The sequence below is a fragment of the Rissa tridactyla genome, chromosome 7 (genome assembly GCF_028500815.1).
Source record: "Rissa tridactyla isolate bRisTri1 chromosome 7, bRisTri1.patW.cur.20221130, whole genome shotgun sequence".
In the NCBI taxonomy this organism is placed as follows: Eukaryota; Metazoa; Chordata; class Aves; order Charadriiformes; family Laridae; genus Rissa; species Rissa tridactyla.
Genome location: NC_071472.1, coordinates 31,183,048 through 31,206,849, shown reverse-complemented (window position 1 = coordinate 31,206,849; position 23,802 = coordinate 31,183,048). Strand labels below are relative to the sequence as shown.

The 23,802-nt window shown below is 41.0% G+C and overlaps 1 protein-coding gene across 8 annotated transcripts in view; it reads left to right on the top strand.

Annotated features, from left to right (window-relative positions):
• Nucleotides 1–23,436, top strand: part of INO80D (INO80 complex subunit D) — a 47,081-nt gene extending 23,645 nt beyond the window's left edge. For 5 of the 8 annotated variants that reach the window (XM_054208874.1, XM_054208870.1, XM_054208872.1 and 2 more), the window contains 6 exons: nt 1,469–1,693; nt 3,688–3,797; nt 5,703–5,836; nt 7,283–7,500; nt 7,900–8,057; nt 9,043–19,029. In XM_054208874.1, coding sequence (XP_054064849.1) covers nt 1,469–1,693; nt 3,688–3,797; nt 5,703–5,836; nt 7,283–7,500; nt 7,900–8,057; nt 9,043–10,211 — 2,014 coding nt within the window. In that variant the 3' untranslated portion in view covers nt 10,212–19,029. Of the gene's footprint in view, nt 1–1,468; nt 1,694–3,687; nt 3,798–5,702; nt 5,837–7,282; nt 7,501–7,899; nt 8,058–9,042; nt 19,030–20,023 lie in introns of those variants that run through there. The other 3 variants (XM_054208877.1, XM_054208876.1, XM_054208871.1) reach the window with 3 other exon arrangements.
• Nucleotides 23,437–23,802: the final 366 nt, after the last annotated feature.

The window sequence follows — 23,802 nt, the reverse complement described above, 5'->3', positions numbered from 1 at the left end:
AGAAAATAATCTGTAATCTGTTTTAACAAACAAAACACATAGCATGGTTGACTTTACATAAAACTTTATAAAAATGTGCATTTGTGTCAAGGCAGTGTTTGCTCCTGTGGAATTTTTGTGGGCAGCCTTAATGGAGATGGATGCAGTCTCTTAAATTTAGCCCGCGTGTGAATGGAATAAGATTTTCCAGAAAGGAAAGTAGGTCTTAGTCATACTGCCTTTCAGGGACAGCTATTCTGCCTGCATTTCTGGATCTTACTTTATTTAGTAAATATCATGGTGAAAAAAATTTTCGCATCTCTTCTATCATCAGCTAATTGTGGTCCATTTTGCTGTGTGCAGGTTTGGATGTCAGCTCGTTCAGTCTCTCTGGCCAAGCTCTTCTAGTCTGAACTTTGGGAGCTTTTGATTTGCTTCATTTGTTAGACTTCTTTTCTTCCCCTGCCCTTCCTTTGTTTTACAGATTGGAAAGTTAGCAAAAGGTTTCTCTGTTCTATAAGGAAAAACCTAAAGGAAAAACTGAGCAAAATCTGCTTTGCTTAGATTCAGTGCACGTTCTTTGTTGCTCCATGAATAAAAAATAAATCATTCTGCAAAGTAGTGCTTGTGGAGGACTTCTGGGTAGCTTCATGGACCCTGTTGTTTTAACAGTCCCAGTGATGATTTTATTATGCTTCATGTTTTTTACTTCATTTAACTGCATGTGTTGACATGGCTTGAAAGTCTTGTTGATATGTGCCTGGATATTCAGAAAGTCAAGATAAATGGAAAAAGTTATTCTTAAGCAAACGAAGAATTGTGTCTGTCCTTCATCTGGTCATTGCTTAGCCCTGATCTGATTTTTCCCTCAGTGCCTTTGAAGTTAAATGTGAATTTCTTCTTCATGGCTGTACTATAACTCAATCTTAACTCTGCAGCAAGGGGAAAGCAGTATCAACTGCTAGCTATGTGACTGTGCATTTTGGTTTAGGAAGTCAAACACCACCTGGCAGCGTAAGACGAATTGGAAAAGGTCAGCAGTTTTGGTACTTGTTAGAATTTGACCATCTTTTCCAGCATGACCTTTCTTCAATAAATTTCCACGACATAGTTCCCCACCCTTGTTCTCTCCATTAATTGCACTTTGATTTAAGAGTTTGTCTCATTTGCTGAGACATTTACAGTAAATAAAGGTTAACAGTATAGATTTTTTTTTTGAACAGCAGGCTCCAGACATTTAAATGTGTCAGACTTGATGATAAATTGATGTAATCTCTAATAATGACATACTAAGAAGGGTAAGTACCTTTAGAATTCAAAAGAGATCGTGTGCTTACCATTTCTCAAGCATCCCTGCCTGATTTCAGTCTTTGGATGTTTGTGGGGCTAGAAGATGGATGCCAACTTAACAATTCTATTAAAATGACAAATTAACTTCCTTGAAAAAAAAATAATACTTAAAGCCCATTTGTTATTTTCCCTTCTTCAGGTCCGATGATGACAATGCAGATGACAGGAGTTCCAGGGTGACCAGACTTTGCACTTACTTTCAGCAGAAATACAAGCACCTCTGCCGCCTGGAGCGGGCAGAATCTCGTCAGAAGAAATGCCGGCATACACTCCGGAAAGCCTTGCTGCAGGCGGCCAGCAGAGAGCCGGAGCGTGCTGGGCAACTGATACAAGAACTCCGAAGAGCTACATGTGCTCGTACCAGGTTAGCCTTCCCCTGAGACTACAGTGACCTGGGGTCTGGGCAGAGTATCCAGCAGCTGAAATGCTGAACTCTGAAACTGGTAGGCATGCACAAGGCAGAAAAACCACGACACGTAAATGTCAGTGGAGTAAAATAAACATGGCATACAGTGTTTGCCATGAAGACAAGCATTCTCCAGCTTTGCTTTTTAAAATATGGATTGTTTGCTCAGCAGTGTCTGGGCCTGATTTCTTAAATGTCACAAAAGAAGTTAGTGGCATGTTAAAATTTATTCTTATTAATTATTCTATGTATTTTGGCTGCCTTCAAATATCTAGGACTATACTAAGCCCAGTTCTTTAGAAGGTGTGCATTCTGGTTTGCAGTTCACTCCTTCAATTCAGATGTCGTTTTCCAGACAGCTTTTTTTGAAAAGTCTGTATCTCCTCTTAATTCTCTTCCCAGCAAATCAAACTTAAGCTCATGCTTTTTGTTAGATTTAGCTCAATCTAACATTAAATGAAACCTGGCAACAAAATAAGTATCTTCTAACAACTCCGAAGGTTACCTTCAGTGGGAATTCTTTCTAGATAATGTCAACATCCCTCCAGCTCTCAGCATACTGAGAGTTGGTTGATTCATATTTGTGTAGAAGTAGAGTAAGTCTGAACCCTGGCGTTATGTCTGGGGTATCAGCACTATCCTTTTGCTGTTGTGGTTTAGTTTTCCAGGATGTGTGACTGTGGGGGACAGGGAGGGCTGACATGAGTGGCAGCCTGGAGCAGGGTACTGAGCATATGTTCTGGTTATGGGATGCTTTTGTTTCTGGACAGTGGGTTATGGTTCATGACAGTTGAAGGGTTTGTCATTGGGGAAGTGGAGTGATGCTGAAGAGCTGCTCAGAAGTGTAATGTAGAGGTACATCACTAGTTTATGGAGTTGGGTAGATGTCTCCAAACTTAAACTACAGCAAAACCTTGCCAGAACTGTCAAGCTCCTGCTAGTGTTTTTCCCATTATTCTTGCCCTTTATTATGGAAAAAAAAATACTACGTTGTTTTGGTAGACTGGCAGAGCCAGGTATGTCTGTCATCACTGCTCTGGTTAATTTAAGTAATCACAGAGTCTTTTGAGTTACGAAATTTTTCACAGGAGTAATATTGCTAACTAAAACTTTGCTCAGTCAAAGTGCAATTGATGACAGAAATGGCTGAAGGAAAACAGGCTACAGCCAGCTTTTTGTCAACCTAGAAAACAACGTGTAGAGTGGCCCTGGAATCGCCAGCTTTATCTACCTGAAGGTGACAAATGCCTCAAGAGCAGGCTAACACCGAGCGAGCTGTGCAATGCTTGCAGTACTCATCCACGCTGCTGTCTGGTCGCCTGCTTGCAGCTCAGGCTCAAAGCATTGAGGCTGTGCTGAGGAAGCGCTCAGCTCCGGGCACCTGCTGGTGGATTGGGCTGTAGCACGTTGATGAGGAGAGCTTTTACCCATGTTGAGCATGCTCAGGCTCTGCCACTCCAGAGCTCAGTCTAAGTTTGTCTGAGCACATGCTTGCATGTAAGCTCTGGGGATGCTCGGCATGTTGTTTTGATTTATGAACAGGCTTGAAAGTGCACTTGACTGCCCACATAGACATACCCAATACATTGTATTCTAGAGATTGACTTCATTTTAAGGGTCACCTGTGTTGACGCTCACCTACTGCTGTCCTTGGCTCTGTTGCAGCGTGTTGTAATATTTACGTGGTAGTAGCACACGCCACCTCTCGTTACAGTTAAGGCCCTGAGAAATAAACAATAATCCTGCTACTGCAGCCACACCTTCACCTGTCATTGACATCTATCCTGTATCCCTGTGTAGAGTGTGGTAGTAGTGTGCACCCATCTGGATCATAGCACACACACATGTTATAATTTTTCATCCTACTGTGCCACATTCAGTGCAAGAGTTGTGCTAAGTAACCACCTGAGACTGGGTTTTTGTTTCTAAACTCTTTTATGCTTTTTTTTCAGCACAAGCCAAGCGAGGCAGAGAGATGCAGAACCAACAACCTGTAGTGGGACTTCGAAGGGAGAACAGTGCACTAACAAGGCCCTTCCATTCACCAGGCATTGTTTTCAGCGTATCCTCTTAACTCAGTTTGGGAGTTGCATTCAGGCGTGGGAACTGTTCTGGTTTAGGATTTTTTTTTTTTGTTTCTTAGGTTTTTGCATTGACAAATATGTTTCACAAAGAAATACCTATTTGTTAGCATATCATCAACTACTTTGCTTTTTGATTTGTCTGTGTTATTTGGGTCTGTAGTCAGTGAAGATAAGTAGTTTGTCACTGGTATCTATCAGAGTCATATTGGTTTACTTTCTAAGCTCTATTTAGTGGGTGAAAGAAGACTTTACAAAAATGATCATTTTTCACCCATGACTTGGTACAAACCATGTGGCTTTCAGCTTCATGTCTTTCATAAGGTTCTTAGTAGATTCCAATAGACTACCTACCTATGAAGGTTTTATGAGGACAGGTTTTTACCCATGGTGTGAAAAGATGGCTTACACTGACTAGAAAGATGGAAATCTGACACTTTGCATTATTTAAAGAAATAAAATAGAAGGGGTCACAGAATCCAAATTCTAGAAGAGGAAGAATTCCCAGTGCTGGGGGTTTCAAGCAAAGCCTGAAAAGGATGTTAAGAGTTAATGTGTTAATGTAGTGGAAAGGAGGGAGCACATTACATGTGAGGTTTGACTCTAAAGACTATAAACAGGCAGACTTCTGACCTGGAATACTTAAGAATTTTGCAGACTTTGGCTTTTTTGCTTTTAGCTGAAGAATTGTTGGCACTTTTGTTGGAGTGACTCCTTTAGTTGGAGCTTTGGTTTTGGTATTTTAAGTGGCTAGAGCTTGTTAGTTCCAGTTGCTATCAGACTGCAGCACCTTTTCAGTCTTTTTGTTTGCAGATGCCTTGTTTTCTTTGGTTGATTTTTGTAGGCCCTGTAAAAGTAGTCTGCAGAGCAGTTCAAAACCTCTCTATGAGAGAGCACCATGGTGTGCAGCAGCGTTTGGGATTTGCCTCATCATTCTGATTTTTTTCTATTTTTTAATTTTTTTAAAGTTTAAGTGGTCTTGCTTGTGGTGTGCATAGAGCAGAGAACTCAAGATTAGTGTTTTTGCATTTGTGCCCATTTTTTCCCTCTTCACTTTCTTCTCAATGGAAACAGCCTCTCCTAAAATGAGCAGAATCTTGGTTCTGACCCATCTGTCCAAGTCTGCCATCTGGGCTGTTCTGCAGGTTTTCTGTCTCCTTTGTCCTTTCTTTTGTGTTTTAACATTTTCTGTACATACATAGTGATGTTGAGGTCTGAGAACTGTTCGAGATGGAAGGAGTGCTTCTAATGTTGTTTGAAAAAACACAGTGAAATAACTGTTTGATTTGCTCTAAGTCTGGAAACATTTTCACTCCTGCAGGGGATTTTTCTGAAGGAAATCTCAGCAAGCTTACGTTTGGATTTACTTGACCTTTCTGTCTGATTGCACATCTTTTTTCAGAGGAGCAGGAAGGATCTTGAAACTTCTTTGTCTGTGCTCTAAAGATAAATGCCAAGAATGTACCTTAAAAGATTGAATTAAGAAATACTTTTTCTTTAATGTTTCAGTATGGATTGTCATTAGTCTGTAAGGAAATAGTCCTGTTGACTACACTGTTCCAACTGCTACTATTGATCTATTGATTAAGACTCCAGGAAAAGGCTTCTTTTTGCTAAGAACTCATTAGTGAAATGGCTGCTTCCATAAAACTATCTCAATATATAATAAAATCATTAGAGATTCTGCATGAATGCAGTTTTTCACTGCAAAAGTTGGGTTTAAGCCTTACCTAGCTTTGAACTTCAATAACAAAGTTAAGGTACTCATTAAAAATAGCATCTGTGGACAGATAGAGTTGAAGGCTCTGATCTTCATCAGATTGATAAATCAAAGGGCGTTCCTCCATCGTTGCCTTGTGTGTTATTCCTGATGCAGAAATGCACAGATATCTTATTGAATCGTTCTCAGCAGCTCTTCTCAAGTTGCACAGCCAAGTTTGCGGATGGACAACAGTGCTCTGTGCCAGTTTTTGACATTACACATCAGACACCTCTGTGCGAAGAACATGCCAAAAAAATGGTAAGTACAAAGCCAAAACCGTAATTATTTGTGTATTGAGATGATCAGGAGTTTTAACGCCTGTCTTTCTATGAACTCTTGCTTGACAACTAGCAAGTTTACAAACTTAAGAGCTTGTTTCCTTTTATATTTCTGAAGAGAGTAAAACATGCCAAACATTGCCAATTATATAAAGTATGTTGTGAAAATCTTTTACATAATTTTGAGGATATAATAAAGTGTGCATGAGAATTTCCTTCACTGGAAGAAATTTGATTCCTCTCTTGAATCAAGAAATAGAAAATCATTGTGAGAGATCCTGCGGTCATTTTATTTGGGGTAACTCCTGGCCCTTGGATCTGAATATAGTACGAGTGTGGTATGGTAAGAACACTGCATCTCAAGCAGTCTCAGTACATGGGGCCCAAAATATTTTCTAGAGGAAGTGTAGATAGCAATTACCAGCATACAAATAATGGTTTATTGGTTTGCTTTATTTACCTTTTGATGACTATTAGAATTTATCTTTAACCTCCTTCAAGGATCTGTGGATCCCAGAGGAAAAGCAGTGGCCTACTACAAGTTGAGAGAATGCAGAAATTAAGATAAAGTCCTCTGCTCTCCTTTTATGCGTCCCATCTTCCGGAACAAAATTTTTAGGATAATTCACAAACCCGCTTCTGTCTTGCCCCTCCTTCAAGGCATTAGGCGTAAAACTGCCTTTTTTTTGTGTTGTTCTGTTGTTGGGTGGTTGTGGGTTTATTGTTACTGTTTTGTCCAGCCTCTCCAATACTTGTGAATTATGGAGTTTTCTGGATTAGAACGTGAGGGTCTGTGCTACAGAGATTTGTATGGGATTTTCCCCCTCTCCTGGGCAATCTTCAGTGTGTCTCAAGGTTTACTTCTGTAGCGTATGCAATTTTCTGCCATTCCCAGTATGGTGGCAACTGAAAACTGATGATGGTTTGATTTATTTTTTAATTCGTCAATGGTTGCTTTTCAAAAGCAATGAGGCCTTAGTTGTTTACCCACATCCTTACCCTAGACCTACAGTATTAATTCTGCAGTGCTGTCCCCCTTTTTTGGCAGTGGGTGCTTGAAGATGCTGGGTTCAGCTGCTGAACACTACCCCCATTATCGCCGCGTCACAAGTGTTCTGTCTTTAATACTTGCAGGAATGCTGCCAAAGGATACAGTTTTGCACTGATTTAGTTAGGGTTTGCTATGATGATTTTTAAAGTGACGCTGCACAGCCTCTTATTGAGCATACCTCATAATTTGGTCTATGTGATTTTTGCCATTGGGATCAGTGAGGAAGGAAACAACTTAATTTTCATAACCTTGCCTGGGTGTAAGTTAGCAGTCTCCCTTGCATTACACGTGAACAGAGATGTCTGTGGAATGGCCAGGGCAAAAAGCAAGGAAAGTAATACTTGTTCTTAATATGCTATTGTTTTATTCCCAAAGGACAATTTCTTGAGAGGGGACAGCTCCCGTAAAGTTCAGCACCAGCAGCAGAGGAAACCCAGGAAAAAAACGAAGCCACCTGCACTTACCAAAAAACACAAGAAGAAGAGAAGGCGAGGCCCACGCCGGCCCCAGAAACCCATTCCTCCTGCAGTGCCCCAAGGGAACCTCACCATGCCTGCCAGTGTCTCACTGCCAGTAGAGATGCCCCACATACGGTCAGTGGTAGCCGTGCCCCAGTTTGCCCACTGCTAGCTTGAATGTTGTCAATGAGCATTGTAGAAAGGTGTGGTGTTGCTGTGCTGATCAGCATCTGGAGCGGGGCTAGAAATTGCATCTCCGAGTGACTGCTGGAAAAAAACCTTGAGTGGGTCATTTTAGATTACAGCAGTTATTGAGTTTGATGGATAAAATGTCTTGCTCCTAATGCCCCATCTTATGTATTTAATCAATAGCCTAAGTGTAAGCTTCCTAAAGAAACTTTCTAAAAGCATTTTTTCCCTATGTGATGGGGCGGAGGGGGATGGAAATACACATTATTGGTGGACATGCATTCATAGTTGTCATTTAGAGGAATCAGAATTGAACACTGGGGACTAATGGTACTTTTTGTCCAGGAGCCCCTCCACACCAGAGCTGAGTGCCGATGAGCTGCCTGATGATATCGCCAACGAAATCACAGACATTCCACATGACTTGGAATTGAATCAGGAGGACTTCTCTGATGTTCTGCCGCGGCTGCCCGATGACTTGCAAGATTTTGATTTCTTTGAAGGTACCATTTTATTTTATTTTATACTAACGTGAACACAGTCAGTGAAATGAAGAAGTGAGTGTTTCTAAAATGCATTTTGAGGGGTTTCTTGCTTTCCTACAGAGGTAATAAATTCTAAACAAGGAAGCGTGTGTTTGCTCTGTTGTTTGTTTGTGAGCTCTGAAGTAAAGCAGACTTTAAGAAGACTGGTGTGTGTAGTTCTCTGCTTGCTTTTATAATTACTGCTCTGAAAATCCTAATTGGTTTAGTATTTTAATAATTCATTTTACATTTTTATTGCCTGTCAGTGTTGCAGTTTAATGAAGCGTATTTTCAGTAATGGCATCTTTCTGCCATTGAGTGGGGCTGGATTCCCAGTCAATGTTGGCCTTTGATAAAAGGAGAAGAGAGTGAGAACAAAATCTTTAAATACATTTTTGAAACTAGCTTTTGATCAGAACTGTGCCTGAATTTCTGGATTCTAAAGCTCTGTACCTATCACATATAACAAAGAAATTAGAACAGCCCAGAGCTGGGGTATATGATTTCTTTGGTCATTTTCTAATATGACGTGACGTCAGACTGTGTTTGAGTCGAAATTAAGCTAAATTATACTGACGGTGAAAATTTTAGGTCCAGGCTGTAATGTGGTAAGTAGAAGGGAGTTTCTGGAATATTTGTGTTACTGCAGCATGAGGAAAATCGTATTTAAGCATTTTTTACTTTGAGTCTAGTAAGTTTGGGAGGCATCTTATATTGTAGTATGTGGAAGAGGAGGGCAGAGAGAGGGAGTTCCATTGAAGAGGAAGGTGTAATTTCTCATTTTTCTTACCGTGCTTACCTAGTGAACACTGGTGAATGAAATCTGTGTATTGCAAGCCATTCTGGAAGGTCATCATACACTGCAGCTCTGTACTGAACTGTCTGTACATCTGCATCCTTAAAGTGCCAGTGCCAGGCTCACATGAGAGGAGCATGCTAACTTCTGGTGTCCCTGTTTCTGCAGGTAAAAATGGAGATCTCCTTCCGACTACAGAAGAGGCTGAAGAACTGGAACGGGCCCTACAGGCTGTAACTTCTCTTGAGTGCCTGAGTACCATTGGAGTACTTACACAGACAGATGGTGTGCCAGTTCAGGAGCTGTCAGATAGAGGGATAGGGGTGTTCTCTACAGGTGCTGGAGCTCCAGGAATGCAGTCCTTGAGTCGAGAGGTTAACACGGATCTGGGGGAGCTGTTGAATGGGCGTATAGTACATGATAATTTCTCCGGTCTGGAGCTGGATGAGAACTTGCTCCGTTCTGCTACCTTGTCCAACCCACCTACGCCCCTGGCAGGGCAGATCCAGGGGCAATTCTCAGCCCCAGCCAACGTCGGCCTTACTTCTGCCACTCTGATAAGCCAGAGTGGCCTTGGGGAGAGAGCCTTCCCAGGACAGTTTCATGGACTTCATGATGGCAGCCATGCCTCCCAGAGGCCCCACCCTGCCCAGCTGCTGAGCAAGGCAGATGACCTGATCACCTCACGACAGCAATACAGCAGTGACCATTCACACTCCTCACCCCATGGAAGCCATTATGATAGTGAGCATGTGCCGTCTCCCTACAGTGACCATATCACATCCCCTCACACCACATCCTTTTCTGGTGATAATTTGGCAGCTACCTTCTCAGCAGAGATGCCCATGATGGCACAGCACTTGCTCCCAACTCAGCTGGATGTGCCACTTAGTGGGGTGGTCAACCCCAGAACTCACTGGGGAAATCTTCCTGTCAATCTTGGGGACCCCTCTCCGTTTAGCAACCTTCTTGGTGCAGATGGACACCTCCTGTCCACCTCCCTGTCCACACCACCTACCACCTCGCACTCAGAGACCACACAGCCTGCCTTCGCCACTGTGACCCCCAACAGCTCCAGTGTGCTTCCGGGGTTACCGCAGACCAGTTTTAGTGGCATGGGTCCTGCCTCCGCTGAACTCATGGCCTCCACCTCCCCTAAACAACAGCTCCCTCAGTTCAGCGCAGCCTTCGGGCACCAGCTGAGCTCCCACAGTGGCATCCCCAAGGACCTGCAGCCCAGCCACAGCTCCATAGCTCCTCCCACGGGCTTCGCAGTGACCGGTGCCACCGCTACCAGTACCAATAATGCATCCGCGCCCTTCACCACCTCCAGCTGAGCTTGTCTGCCTGGCTCTGTGCAGGTAGATGGGGGACCTGTGTTTTCTATCTTTCCTTTTTTCCTTTTTCTTTATTTTTTTCTGTCCTCCCTTCCCTTTTTTTTTTTAATAAGGGGGTTGAGAAGAAAACCCCCCTGCTTCAGTACTGACCAGGGTTAGCCCTCTGTGAACCTTGCTGTAGCGTTCACATGTGCTTGTTACGCACCGGTGCTCATTTATTGCAGGCAGGTTCACTGTTCCCCAATAATTCCTTAAGGATACAGCACAGTTACTGGATGTAATTGATCTTAGCAGTAAGACCTAGAAATGGGAAGATACCTCAGGTTACTGATGCATGTTACTGTTTCCTAGGGTTCGGATCAGTGCTTGTCATCCCTTTAGCATCTGGTAGAAAGTTTTCCAGTGGGCAGAAGTCTCTTGATTTTTATTTTTTTTATTATTATTATTATTATTTACTTTTTTTCCAGAGGTAGCATCTGGCATGGAAAACTTGGCTGCACGCATTGATTTGAGAATGGTGCACTGAAGTCCTAAATCAAGATCATGGTTCAAGGATGAGTTTGACAGTTTCTTAAAATAGTCTCTTGACCTCCTCTGTGTGCGTGTGTGTGTTTGGGGTGCAGGGAGCAGCAGTTCCTTTTCTTCTTTTGGTGGAGAAGTGGGAGTTGTCCCCTTCCAGAACTGGTCACTGTTCTTACTGCATGCTGATTTTTGGTTTTTTTATTATGATGATTTTAAATTCATTGAGCAGCAAGGTGATCAGTTGACTGGTTGCTCAGAAATCTGAAGGCTGATACGAAGTTAGCCCAGGGAAAAAAGAAAGAAAACCAGAAGGATTGAAATAGATCATGGATTAGTGAAGATTCCTGTGCAGAAATTCCCTCCCTTGCTGAATTACTGTGGCCTTGTAGCATTGATGATTTGCCTTTTCAAGTGTGGCTTTGTCCAGAGCTCCTTGCCTGACAGGCTGACAGGTATTTCCCAGCTGAAGGTGGAAGAATTTGGTTGGTATTCTGCCCATCCACACAAGTCTAGGTCAGACCCTTTAGTAAATTTCAGATGGATGCATTTCTCAAATTATGTCTAGCTACTGAGACTTTCTTCGATAGGTTTGTTTCCCCCCCCACCCCCCCTCGGGAGCCATATAGTTTTTTTTGACACTTGTAGAGTTTGATGCTCTGTATGGGAAGCTGAATGTACGTAAGGAACTAGCAGGTACCTATCAGCAGTCATGGCTAACCAAAAGAGAAATCACATCCTTCTGTCTGCAGGACAGTTTTGCTTTTACTGCCCACCTGCTAAAGATAGTATTCAGACTCTGGTAGTAATTTCAGTTCTTAAAAAAAAGGAGTCTGCTAGCTTTTAGATTTTTTTTTTAATTTTATTTTATGGTTTTTAATCCAAGAGATAACAGCAGCAGAAATTCTGAGGTGTTTATGTGCATCTCTTTATCAGGAAGGGAAAAAAGGAATTTGCTTGTGACTTTATAGGGCTCAAACTTGCTACTGTACTCTGACTTTGACTGTAAAAGTAACTCCTACTTAATATAACAAGTCTGTACTCTTCTTGGTTTGTTTCTGAGATGCAGATGAGAGAGAATAGGAAGTCCCATATTTCAGTCTCTTACTGTAGAAGGCAGATTTAATTCTACCTTACAGTAAAACATCCTACCTGCATGTATTCTAGTCTAATTCAGGAAATTAAGAGATACCAAGCACATGTGAAAGGGAGACCTAATAAATTGTTTGAGCAAGGGATCATTGAACGAGGTTTAGTTTCTATAGAAATTAATTTTGCTAGCAGTCAGGCCCACACCAGAATCTCTGACCCAAACCTCTCCTTCCGTCTTGCTAAGGAACAGAATTTAAACGGGATAGGTCTTTTGCCTTCTTACTATCATAGTAATCATACTATCCCTCTTTTCTTGAAAGATTTGTCCTCCTTAAATATAAAGGAGTATGGATGATGCATATGTCCTTTTCTGAAATTGCAAGTGTATGTGGGTGGAGGAAACAAAAATGATTTTCATGCTTCTGTTGTTATGAAGTCCTTATTTCATACTTGGTAAAATAGATCTTAATAATATAAGCCGAATATTTTTAAGTGGTGATTTAAATATGTTTGTAACATTTAAATGTTTTTAAATCATGTAAAGAAGTTGAATTGAAGCCTATGAAATCCTGCTTGTGATTGTCCTGCTGATTGAGGAATGCCCAGTGGTATTGTGAAATGAGGCAAATCTGACAAGGCGTTTATTTATTTTTGTATTATGTTCCCCATATTTTTTTGAGGAGATATCTGTTTGATTTGCAAATGATTTTCGTTGTGTCCGTATACCTTCTTCAATGTGTTTGGATGATTGGCTGAAGAAGAGTGGAGAACTAGCATACCAAATGGTTAATTCTTTAATCTGCTTGTGTATTCCTGTCATTTTAGAGGATGTTAATTTCTATAAATTGGTTTCAGGGCTTTGGTCTTGAAATCGTTCTTGTGCCCATCAAACTTTTTAATGAAGCTGCAGCTAGTGCAGAGTATATTTGCCCCACATCACATTTCTCTTTCTTCGCAAATGCCGGGGGGGAGGGAGGAGAGGAACTGAAGAGCCGAGTTCTGCTCAGTCACATTGGTCTAAATTACAGAGGAGCTCTTTGGTCTGAGGTCACTGTGAGTTTGTACTGGTCTAACTCAGAACAGAACTCAGATCCTAATCTGAGCACTGATTTAGACAGGGAATTTCAAAAGCTGTCAAAGCTGCACAGGTCCATAATTCCCATTTGAAATTGATGGCCATTATGTACCTGCATTCCTGCATTAAGGCAGCCTAGGATATAAACTCTCTTCCCTCACTTAGACATCAATTTTTGTACATCCCTTGATGGCTCTTCGCTGAAAAGTGATGACATAACATTTTTCAATGAGCAAACTAAGTTTGCAATAAAGCTGCACTTTTAAAAATAAACTTCGGTTTGTATACATTTGAAATAGGAATCCCTCTGTCCTGTTTGACACAGAATTCTCAAATGGGCCACCACTCGCCTTTTCCTGGTTCACCTCCTGTTTTTTCACTGCCGCCGATTTCATGGTTACAGCCTACCAAGCAGTTACGGGTCTTGATCTTAGCTTTACAAGGTGGATCGTCCCAGGTGGGCTTCTACGCCCACACAACCTGTTGACTTCAGTGAATCGGTGTCTTACTGTTGGATGTGAGAGATCCAATCTGAGAGATATGTGCAACCAGAGATGTTTCACACCTCTTCCTCTGGGAAATACCGCAGGTCTGGTTAAGGCAGTCCTCAAGGCTGTTATTTATGTTGTTCCTGAGTAGAACCCATGCTCTCTCGCAAAGGTCTTTGAGTATCTCCTCGTATAGCAATTAGCACTCTAATCACCCTTTCACCAAAGAGCCAGTGTAGCAATTTCAGTCCATTGATTTGAGATGGTTGATACCTGCCGTGCCCTTTACGTGTTAACAAATGGAATAAAGCTAGTTGAACCTAATAGTTAATTTCTTTACATAAGATTTGAGTTTTAAAGAATCGGAAAAAAATTAGACTTAGAATAAAATACCAGTAACGTTTTTGGTAATAGTAGCACCTCAATTAGTCTTTGTACAAAAGTACTTAACATAAGATGAACTTTGACAACGTACAGAGGCTCATTGGGAACAGCCTCATGCTGGTCTGGTGTGTAAGGCATTGTGGAAGACACGCTTTGATGTTTCCTTTCACTTAGGAAGACTTTACGCCAACTTTGAGGGGAGCCATATGCACTTAGATACCTCAAAGTTGATTTGTTCTTTGGCCTCGTAATTACTGTGATATACGAAGAAATATGTATGATGCAAGAAGATGGAAAAGGTGCGTTATTTTGTCTCCTCCTGCCTTCCAGTTCCTCCAAGTTCTGGCTTAATTCCCTTCTTGTTAGTAGCATGCTTCTCTCTGTGGTTGGGCATAAAGGCTTTAAATCAATAATGCTGAGAGATAGCACAGTTACAGGTCTGCCTCAGGCACTCTGGAGGAGGTGGCAACAGCTAGTTTTCCCACTTCATTCAGCAGGTTAGTGAAATGAGGATTTGCAGTTCTCATTTGGAAAGCATTGGAAGGCCCCAAGAAGCTTATTGCCTGCCAGGCAAAAGTCAGAGATGGTATTGGAAGTACAAATGCAAGGGAAAAAAGTGAACGGAGAGTCGTTCATAATAGCAAAGAGAAGCCAAGGGAAGTGGAGCTTTTTTTTATTTTATTTTATTTTTTTGTTAAGAAAGGGATGGGTATTAGTTGAAAAATTGGGAAGTTCTCTTGTGAGCTGTTAGGCACAGTGTGATGCCACTGGCTTCAGGGGCACGGCCAAGGCGAAGAGCCTAGGATTGAACCTGCAAACCAGTAGCCAAATTCAGTTTGAAGCACATTTTGCTGAAACCACATCTAAATACAGTCTGCGATTGAATCTGCTTGCCAGGAAAGAAGAATCTCACGAAGGAGTACAGCAAGCAGCGGACAGGTGTCTTGCCTGAGAAGCTGGCCCTGTTGGTTGCGTACGTGTGTTGTCAGTCTGCTTCTGACCTCCAGCTCCTCCCTGAGCTCCTGCAGCATTGTGGCTGCCGTGTTTCCCTGTAGGCATCAGCAGGGCTCCAGGGGTATTTCTCCCTGTCTGTGTGCTGCAGCAAGCTAAATACACTGGTGAATTCTCCAGCCGTATGAGCCTTTGGGCAGGGAGGAGGGAAAATTTTTTAGAAGAGCCAGCTACCTGCAGTTGAATCTTTCAGGACTTGTAGGGCTCAGGGACGGTGGCAGGAGGTGCTTTCAGCAGATAGACAATAGAAAACTTACCTGCAGCAATCTTCTGCAGTGAGGCGTTTGTGTGTGTGTGTCTGGGCAGTTTCCCTGGTGGGATGTTTCCTTTTGCTTTTGTATTTTCACAATTACATGTGAAGGAGTCTCCTGTGCAGGCCTCTTGCAAGGTCCGGTGGTGGAAATACTAACTGAAGGAAAAGTTTTGGGCTAACGTGCTGACCAGATCTTAAGGTCTTTCTGATCTTCTGGTCACAAGGTCTTTCTGATCTTTTGGGTAACATTTAATGATAGGGTGTTGTGGGGTGCTTCTCGTACCGCCTTTATTTCCTTCCTCTCTACATTCTTCATCATTCTTTCTTTTATTCTCCTATTCTCAGATACTTCTTCAATGTAAGTAATGCCAACCATAAGTCTTCTGTGATCCTGAGCGAATCTGACTGTAAAACGAAAAGGAAGAGAGATTCCTGCAGTTCATAACATACATTTTGGATGCTAAAACGACAGTGCAATAGATCAAAGTATTTCTCAGATCAGTGAGTAAGATGATGTTTCACAGCACGCTAATATGTCATTAACTAGATGCTGAGGGTACGACATTGATCATGGGAGTGCACACGCTAGCAGTGAATGTGCAGATGTTTTTAGCAAGACTTTACCTTCTCACAGGTGGTTCTTTTGAGAAGTGCGTCAGTAGAAAGTCACAAAGAAAAAATTAAATTATTCTTTTTAATGCCTGCAAGCCCAAATACAAGTAAGTTGGTGGAAAAATGTACATTTGTGTTTACTAAACTTAAACTTGGACTTTAGGAGGGGTCTGCTCATGAGAGACCTTAGCTCTATCAGGTGAAGTTTTGGTTTTGTTTTTAAAACTAGACAAAAACACTGTTGTTGGGAAAGAGATGTTTGGTGGAGGGGAAAGAGTTACAAAATCTATGTCTTAGAACAAATTTCTCACTCATGTCTTCAGCCTCTTTTTAAAAAAAACAACAGTGACTGTTTTGGGAGCTTTTCCCTTTGCTGTTTTGCTACTTCTCATGATTATTGGGTTCTTTGCTTTCCCCCGTTTTATTCTGCTTTCACATACTCCTCCTCTGGCTACCGTGGAATAATGTAACATAGTGGAAGCATGAAAGGAGAAAGTGAGCTTGGCCATAGATTGACAGCAATAGTTGGAGAAGACTTTCTGTCTCCTTGAAGTAAGTGTCGGTACCTCTTCAGTCTGGCTCATAGAGTTTGGTTTGGAAGCCAACAGGGTGAAACTTGGGCTTTTGACCTTAAAACTCTATTTGCTTAATGTAGAAAAATGCATTCTTCCTACTCCTTCCCCTTGCTAGTCCCCCAAACACACACACAGTGAGATGTCCGGAGTACCCGTGTATCGACCACATACGCCTGTTGAACTTGGTCCGGCAATGCTAATGTTTTACCTGCTTTCTGTCATTGTCACCTGGTGCCCACGGAGGTGAACTCTGGATAGGTAGCGTTCCCAGATATCCTCTGGAAAACTTTAACTTTGGTGCAGATTCCTCTGATGTAGCTAACTGCGATGGCGTTGGCTTCTACCTTGGAGTGGACTGATTTACCCTGAAATGACTCTCTAACCTGCGTCTTAAACAGTGTAGTTGGTTCCGGCGCAAATAGATTCATTCTGAAGTGATGGACAGTTCAATTCTCATGCAAAATAGCTACATCCTACCAGAAGGGGTTGAACCAGTTTCTCTGAACAGTGATGACCTTCACTGTTCAGTTTTGGGTATGTCTCAGGGATTCCTTGCGGAAATAAGGGCAGTTAACAAAAAAAAAAAAAACTTTAAATAGTTTTAAAAGTAAATAATAATTTAAGGTAGAGCGTCACCTAAGTGAGAGCGCAAGAAGGAGAAATCTTTGTTCAGTTTTGTAGTCCACAGTGTCTGGCTTAGGGACTCTTTCTCTTCTCGGGGCTCTCATCTCAAGTTCAACATACAGAATCTTTTTCATCACGCTCAGCTTTAAACTTTTTATTTAAAGATTCCCTTCCCCAATGAGCTTTCAGAATACTTATTGTAGATTTTAAGAGAAATGGTATATTAATTTATGCTATTAACATCACCTCATAAATTATAAGTTTTATACTAAAGCTGTATTGAGTGTAATGAATTATGTTGCATATGTGTTTTTAATAGCTATAAAATTATATACAAGCTTTTTTGGAAAAACAAACTAGTGAAGCACCTTTTTACACTGGATCTTTGCCGTGTCAAGGTGTACAGCTATTCTTTGCTACCTTGCAGATATCTATATCTATATATAGATATATATATATAAATAAAATAAAATGGTATCCTGTATCAACAAAGCATAGAACTCTTTTTAACCCTTATATTACTGTTCCTATAACTCTTTTTAAATTTTATTTTGAGTGTTACATTCTGCAATAATTTATCCGTGGTTTGTACCTATGATTAGAAATTTAGTTACAGGGTAAATAGATCAAATTAAAAAATCCAACTACTGTAGCTGGAAGTTGTGAACCGAGTTTGTAAGACCTTTTCTTTTTTTTTAAATGTATTTATTTCCAGTTAGCTCTGTGAGTTGGAATTTGAAAAGTCAGAACATTAGGAATCTACAGTGTCTTATTCAGGAATTTTTCCCCTCCTTTCCTCACAAAGGAATTCCCACTGTGACTTATAAATAGGATTAGACTGCTTGTGTGCATGTATGTATTATATATACACACAAAAAATATGCATTGGGGGGGATGTATGTGCGATACGAATGTGTATATTGTATGTAGGTCATAGTTTTGTAAAGAGAAAAGTAGTCGAGAGGTGATGGAATGTATTGTAGAAATGTGATTATTTAGTAGGGGGTTGTTATGTCCTCACTGTTGTATAAATAACCGAAACTCTCTACTACGTAATCTTCTGTTATAAGGCTAACTCTGATATCATGTCAATTTTACTGTTTTTTAAATGAGTTGCATTGAGCCCTGTTTAAAATGCCATGAAAATACCAAGCTCCCAAAGACAGCCTTTAAATAAAACAAATGGGGGAGGAGGAGATATGGGAGAAACGAATGATGTTTTTCAGGAGAAATTGAAATGGGAAGGTTTGCATTTGGTGGGATGGGGAGGCATGGGAATTGCTGTATCTTTGCAAATTGATACCCGAATCTCCTATGCTCTGACTTGGAAAATGTTGTCAGTCGGTGTACTTGCGTTTTCTAATTAGGTTGTAAGGGGCGCTGTTTGTGGAGTGATCTCCATTCTGTAAAAGGATCTTGTCTTCAAAGTAGCTTCTTTTCTTTCCTGAGTGTCTTCGTGTATTTTAATTTTGACCCAGAATTGCTGGTGTGGGATTGCAGAACAAAATACCCTTTCAATCCAGGGAGTTTCACATGTGCTGTGAAATTCTGAATTTAATTATGGCCACTTAACTTTTTTTTCATAGTTGGAGAAGGAAGATTTCTTTATGGGAGTTCTCACTTGAAATTGTGAGAAGTCAGAAACATTCTTACAGATTGGCTTGCTCTTCATACTGCTCTATTTAGGCTGGAGAAAGTAACCTACTTGTTATTTATTCATACAGTATCATGTTTAATGATGATGATCCTGGTGACTTTAAAAATCTGTTTAGAAAAACAAAGCTTGCAGTATTGTACAGACATTTGAATTTTTGAAGGCTTTTTTAAAGCAGTTGCAAAACAAATCTTAATTTTTTTATTTATTTTTTTTTAATATCCCCCCTCCCTATCAGTATGTTGATGCCCTCCAGTCATCCCTCCTCCTTTCCCTCTCCCCGCAATTTGTTTCTGGCACATATGCATACAAGTGACAAGGCAGGGAGGTGGAAGTTGTCAGAGGCCTTTCCTTCTGCTTAGTTGGTGTTAATGGGACTTAGCAGCATAAATCTTTATGCCTTTTGGGGAAGAATAGACCCGTTTTTGTGTATACCTGTACAGAGAGATATATCTGTATATGAGATGTTGGTAGCACTTTGCTGAATGTGGACTTGCCCTCATGATATACAATAAATATGTATGAATGCAATCAATCTAAATCTATATGTACATGCATACAGATGTATAGATGGAATATACGTTGTATCACACACATGTATGTTAGTTGTAACATGAGTAAGTGTGTGAGCTGAAGAGAGAGACTATCCACGTAACATATGTGTAACAGGTAAGCACTTGTGCCAAACAAGGTTGTTTTAATTCTTCTGAGGGATTTGGATGACATCAGTGCCTGATCAGAGCTTGGTCACCATGGATTTGTGTTACCTCAGCCCTTCCGGTAGAGATCCCTTGGTACACTTCTGCTTTTGTTTATTCTGTATTAATACTCGTTGAGGCCTCTTGCAATGCCGACCTCTTCTGCTTCTCTGCTCCATTGCCTCCATTCCAGCTCCTCCTTGTCCCCACATCTCTACAGTTTCTCTTGCTAGCAGCAGTCAGCTTTAATGGCCCAATCCAGCTCTGCTCATGCATTAGGGAAATTCTCTTGGTGACTGTAGTGGCAGCTGAATTGGGCCCTGAGCTCTCGCTTGAACTTCTGCAGAATTTCCCAGCTATTCAGTTGTGCTTGAGTAGGACTGCAGCTGATTTGCCGATGAACACAAACTTTTCTTAGAACCTGATGCAAAGCTTCCTAGCATATTAAAAGGTTAACCCAGCGTCGTATTTTAGAGGTAAATGTTCAAAATGAGAAAAACGAACCCACCAAAAATTATCTTCAATTTTCAGCCCCAGGGAGAAAAAGAGAGTTTGGTTTGTGTTTCCTGTAATGCAGGCACTAAGCAGAAGGCAGCCCTGTGCTCTGTTCTGAGCAGCGAGGCTGTCATCAAACATATAAAGAGAAACACAGCTCATTACATTTCACCATTAAACAGATTTTAAAATGAGCTGCAGAGTTGACCATTAACATGCTAGCACTTTGCAACTAATTTTGTATTGGATGATTTTGCTTATGCAAGTAAATTGTGGGTTTAAGTATTTTATTTCCTGTTTTCTGGCTAAATGGAGTTTCTATATCCTTTTAGCAGAAAGCAGCTGTCAGAAACCTGCTCAGTCACATTTAAGCACTGTTGAAACTCCTGGCTAACTTAGGCTTCAGTTTCAGTGGAGAATGCTGCTCCAATTCTGTCATCGAGCCTTACTGCATTCCACGTTTTCAATATGGATATGGCATGATTTTTCTTGGCCACGATTCAGCCATGGAATTTTGTCTTCCTTGCATTTCTATTAGAAAAAGGTAACTGGTGTGCTGTTCCATCTCAGCTTTCATGCAATCATACATGACGATTTCTATAATACATATGTTCGGGCGTGTGTATGGGTATGTCTGTGTACTGTGTGTGTATAATACGTATTTACACACACACATATTACACTATTTCAGTTTATGTATGTGGAGAACGTACCTGTTGGTTCTCTCCTGATATATACTCATGCATACCTATATTAAATATGTATATAGTGTGTAGATGTCCTGCATATACATGTGTATATGTTATGAAACTTGGTTGGCAATTTTTTTTCCCCACTTTTTGCAAATTGCTGTCCCTTATGACATATTTTCACTGAAGCTGCATTATATAGAAGGAATGGAGAAATGTGTTATCAAAGTTTTATTTTAAATAGGAGACTCTTACTTATCTAAAGCCATTTGTAATTGTCTTTTAAATTTTTACTAGAAGGGTTGTTATTTAAAAAAAGAAAAAAATAAAAGAGAAAAAAAAAGAGAAAACAGAAAACCAAAAGCAAGCAGACAAGCCCTTACTCTCACTGTCACTTAGGTGGACATGAGAAAGAAATGGAAACACAAGTTTCTAAGTATTTATTTCCTTCAGGGGTTTCTGAGGCATACTGTAATCGCATTCTGCCCCATCCCCCCTTTTGTCCAATTAGAATTAATGATTCATGGTTTCTTTTACATAGCTTTTTCCCCTCATTACTTTACTTTCGTAAGTCATTGTTCGCCTCCTACATTCAATAGTCCTGATATCACTAAGGAGATTTCATGTCCTTCTGTCCTTTTCAGGAGAAATACCAGTGCATCACTATTGTGTTACATTTTAACATACTTTGTGGAGGATGGATGTTTTTATTCAAGATGTCTGTAACAAGTCCTTAACTTATTTAATGTGAGAAGCCTTCATTGGAATCTATCGTTTGCTTGTTTCCAACGAGTTTCTGCAACTGTTTTTTCACCAACATATTAAGTAGTTCCCTTCTTATTTGATGCTGAGGTTTTAGGGTTTGGGTTTATTGTTGTGGGTTTGGGGTTTTGGGTTTGGTTTTTTTTCCCCCTCCAATTCCCAAAACTGTTTATCTGCAAGTGGAACAAAACAGACGTCAGAATCTCAACCAATATCCTTTTTGCAGTTAAGGGTAAATATCCTAAATTTAGTAAAAGAGAAGGTGGCAAATGGACAATCTGAAGTGCTTAGAGGGAATGCTCACTCTTTTTAAGGCTGTCTCAGAGCAGTTTGTGTTTGGTGTCATTTTAAAGGTAGCTTGATCACACTTTGATATCAGAAACAGCCTTGTAACAAAGAGCCTCGTACAGTTGTTTGGCCACTAGAGTTTAAAATGTAAACAAGTTGCAGTGGGAAAGCAAAGGTGAGGCAGTGTATTTTGAACCAGTGAATTGTAGCTTGCAAATGTACCTGATTTTGAAGTAACTGCATGGTAGCAAGGATTAGCAGTCTCTTACACCCCTTCCTTCTTCCCTCTCATCCCCGACACATGTGTCCAGCATACCGTACATTGGGAAAAATAAACAACTTACTCCAGCAAAGCTAAATCCACTTAATGACTGCTTAAAGGGAACATACAAACTTGCATTGCTGCAAGCCCGTCTCATGGTATTAGCTGGAAGACTAGCTAATACGCACAAAAAGCCCAGTCCAGGTTGCTTCTGCAGATGTGTCGCTTTCGGAGAGTGCAGTGCATGGGGATGCCCGAGAAGAAGGGTCCTTTCCTACAGGGTCCCCGGCAGCGATAGCAACTCCCACTACTGCTTCTAGTGCTGGAGGCTCACGGACAGCATTCCAGGGGCGGGTAGGAAAGCTTGCATTTGTACTTTCCCTTTAAATAGGAAAGGTTGGCTCACATGTTCCTCATACTTCTCAATGAATGTACTGTATTACCATTTAAAAAAAAAAAATCAATGAAATGATTAATAGATTGGTCTCCTTTTGTTATCTGGTCCTTGTTTAATTTGTTTAAGGGTTTTTGTATACAAAAGTTTACATTTTTATGTATATTTTTCTTGTGTAAAAACTGATGTAATATGTGTATAAAACACTGTATGTATTATCTGTATATAGTGTGACAAAATGATTTTCTTTCTTTCTTTTGGATGTATTAATAAATCTTGCTGTGAAGTAGCTGTGTTTACTATGATGAAACCCTCTTCTTCAAGCCATTTTGCTAAGTCAGAGATGTATGAATATTGCCCAGGCTGAAATCTAATCCATTAAGTGATTTGTTCTTTTTTTAAACATATCCTAAGTACAGTTATTAAACTGTCCTTTGCTTAGATAGCTGTAGAGTCCGATTCTGCTCTTGCTTATTCTCTGTTGCTTTCTAATAACATTAGCTAATTAGTTTTGCAAACAAACTGGGGTCTTCAATCTCAGTACTGCTTCTAATTATAGTGCTTTCTAGCTCTGGATCACTGGCCTGGAGACAGATCCTCTTCATCTTGTTTTCTGTTTTGAGTTGCAGAACTGTACTTGAAATATAATTTAAGAGGTAGAGAATAGAATTTTGTCTTATATGTTGTTAAGTTTTCTAAGATTTAAAAAATATATACCTGCTTCATCACCGAAACTGGTAAGTTGGAGTTTGGTGTTATTTTGAGGATTAGCGTGTGGATGAGAAATGGTGGTTGCTGAGGTGCCGCAAGGCTCCGGCCAGCTCTCGGGCAGGATTGCGAGGCCAGGGCATGGATGTGGTGACTACCTGGATTGGTCTGACACTGGGCATCACCCCTGCCTTGTTCAGACGCAGGCGGCTGCGCACTGGGGAAGAGTTGCCGTTCCTGCCATGTTGCTGCAGCTAGTGCCATCTAGACTGCCTTGGCTGGCACTAACCTTCCCGTGCTGGTCTGGCTCTCTGAGAGCGGCTTCTCCACAGTGGCTTGAAGGATGTCCTCTCTTTAGACAGAACTACATCTTGGATGCTTTGCGGTAAGTAGATGGCTGCTGCATCTTCCTCTCATTTGTATTGGGAAGTCTTCCCCTTTGCTTTCTGACATGAGGGTATGTGCTGGTGTTTGCTTTGCTACTCTCCATCTCCAACGCTTTTAAAGTTGTGACTCGCAGGGGAAAAGCAGTCGTGTCCTAGGTGCAACCATCTTCCAGGTTCTGCTTTTCATAAGCAGCCTCGCTTAATGCTGCCCAGATCATCGGAGTAACTATCGGCAGAGATTGATGAGAAGGGGATTCAGTAATTTGACTTTTCTTTTTAATGAACAGTGGCCTAGCCATTCTAGACAGCGTAATTAGAGCTGCGTTTCACAGTGCCTGATTGTAATTCAGGCCGAGGGATAAGCGGTGACAGTGAATGATGTAGTCTTCCATGCTAACACATGCTGCAAACGTTTCGCAGCAGAGGATGGAACTGGTTTGTGCTTTAATACGTTGCCTTCCTGGGAGATGGGAGTACACAGGAAGTGCTGCATCCAGACATTTGTCAAAACAGACCGATGACAGAAAAGACCAGACACTTAAAGTAAACAAAAGGAGAGTCCAGCAGCATAAGTTCAATTCAATATGGCTGGAGAAAATCTACCCCAAGCTTGTGCATTCTA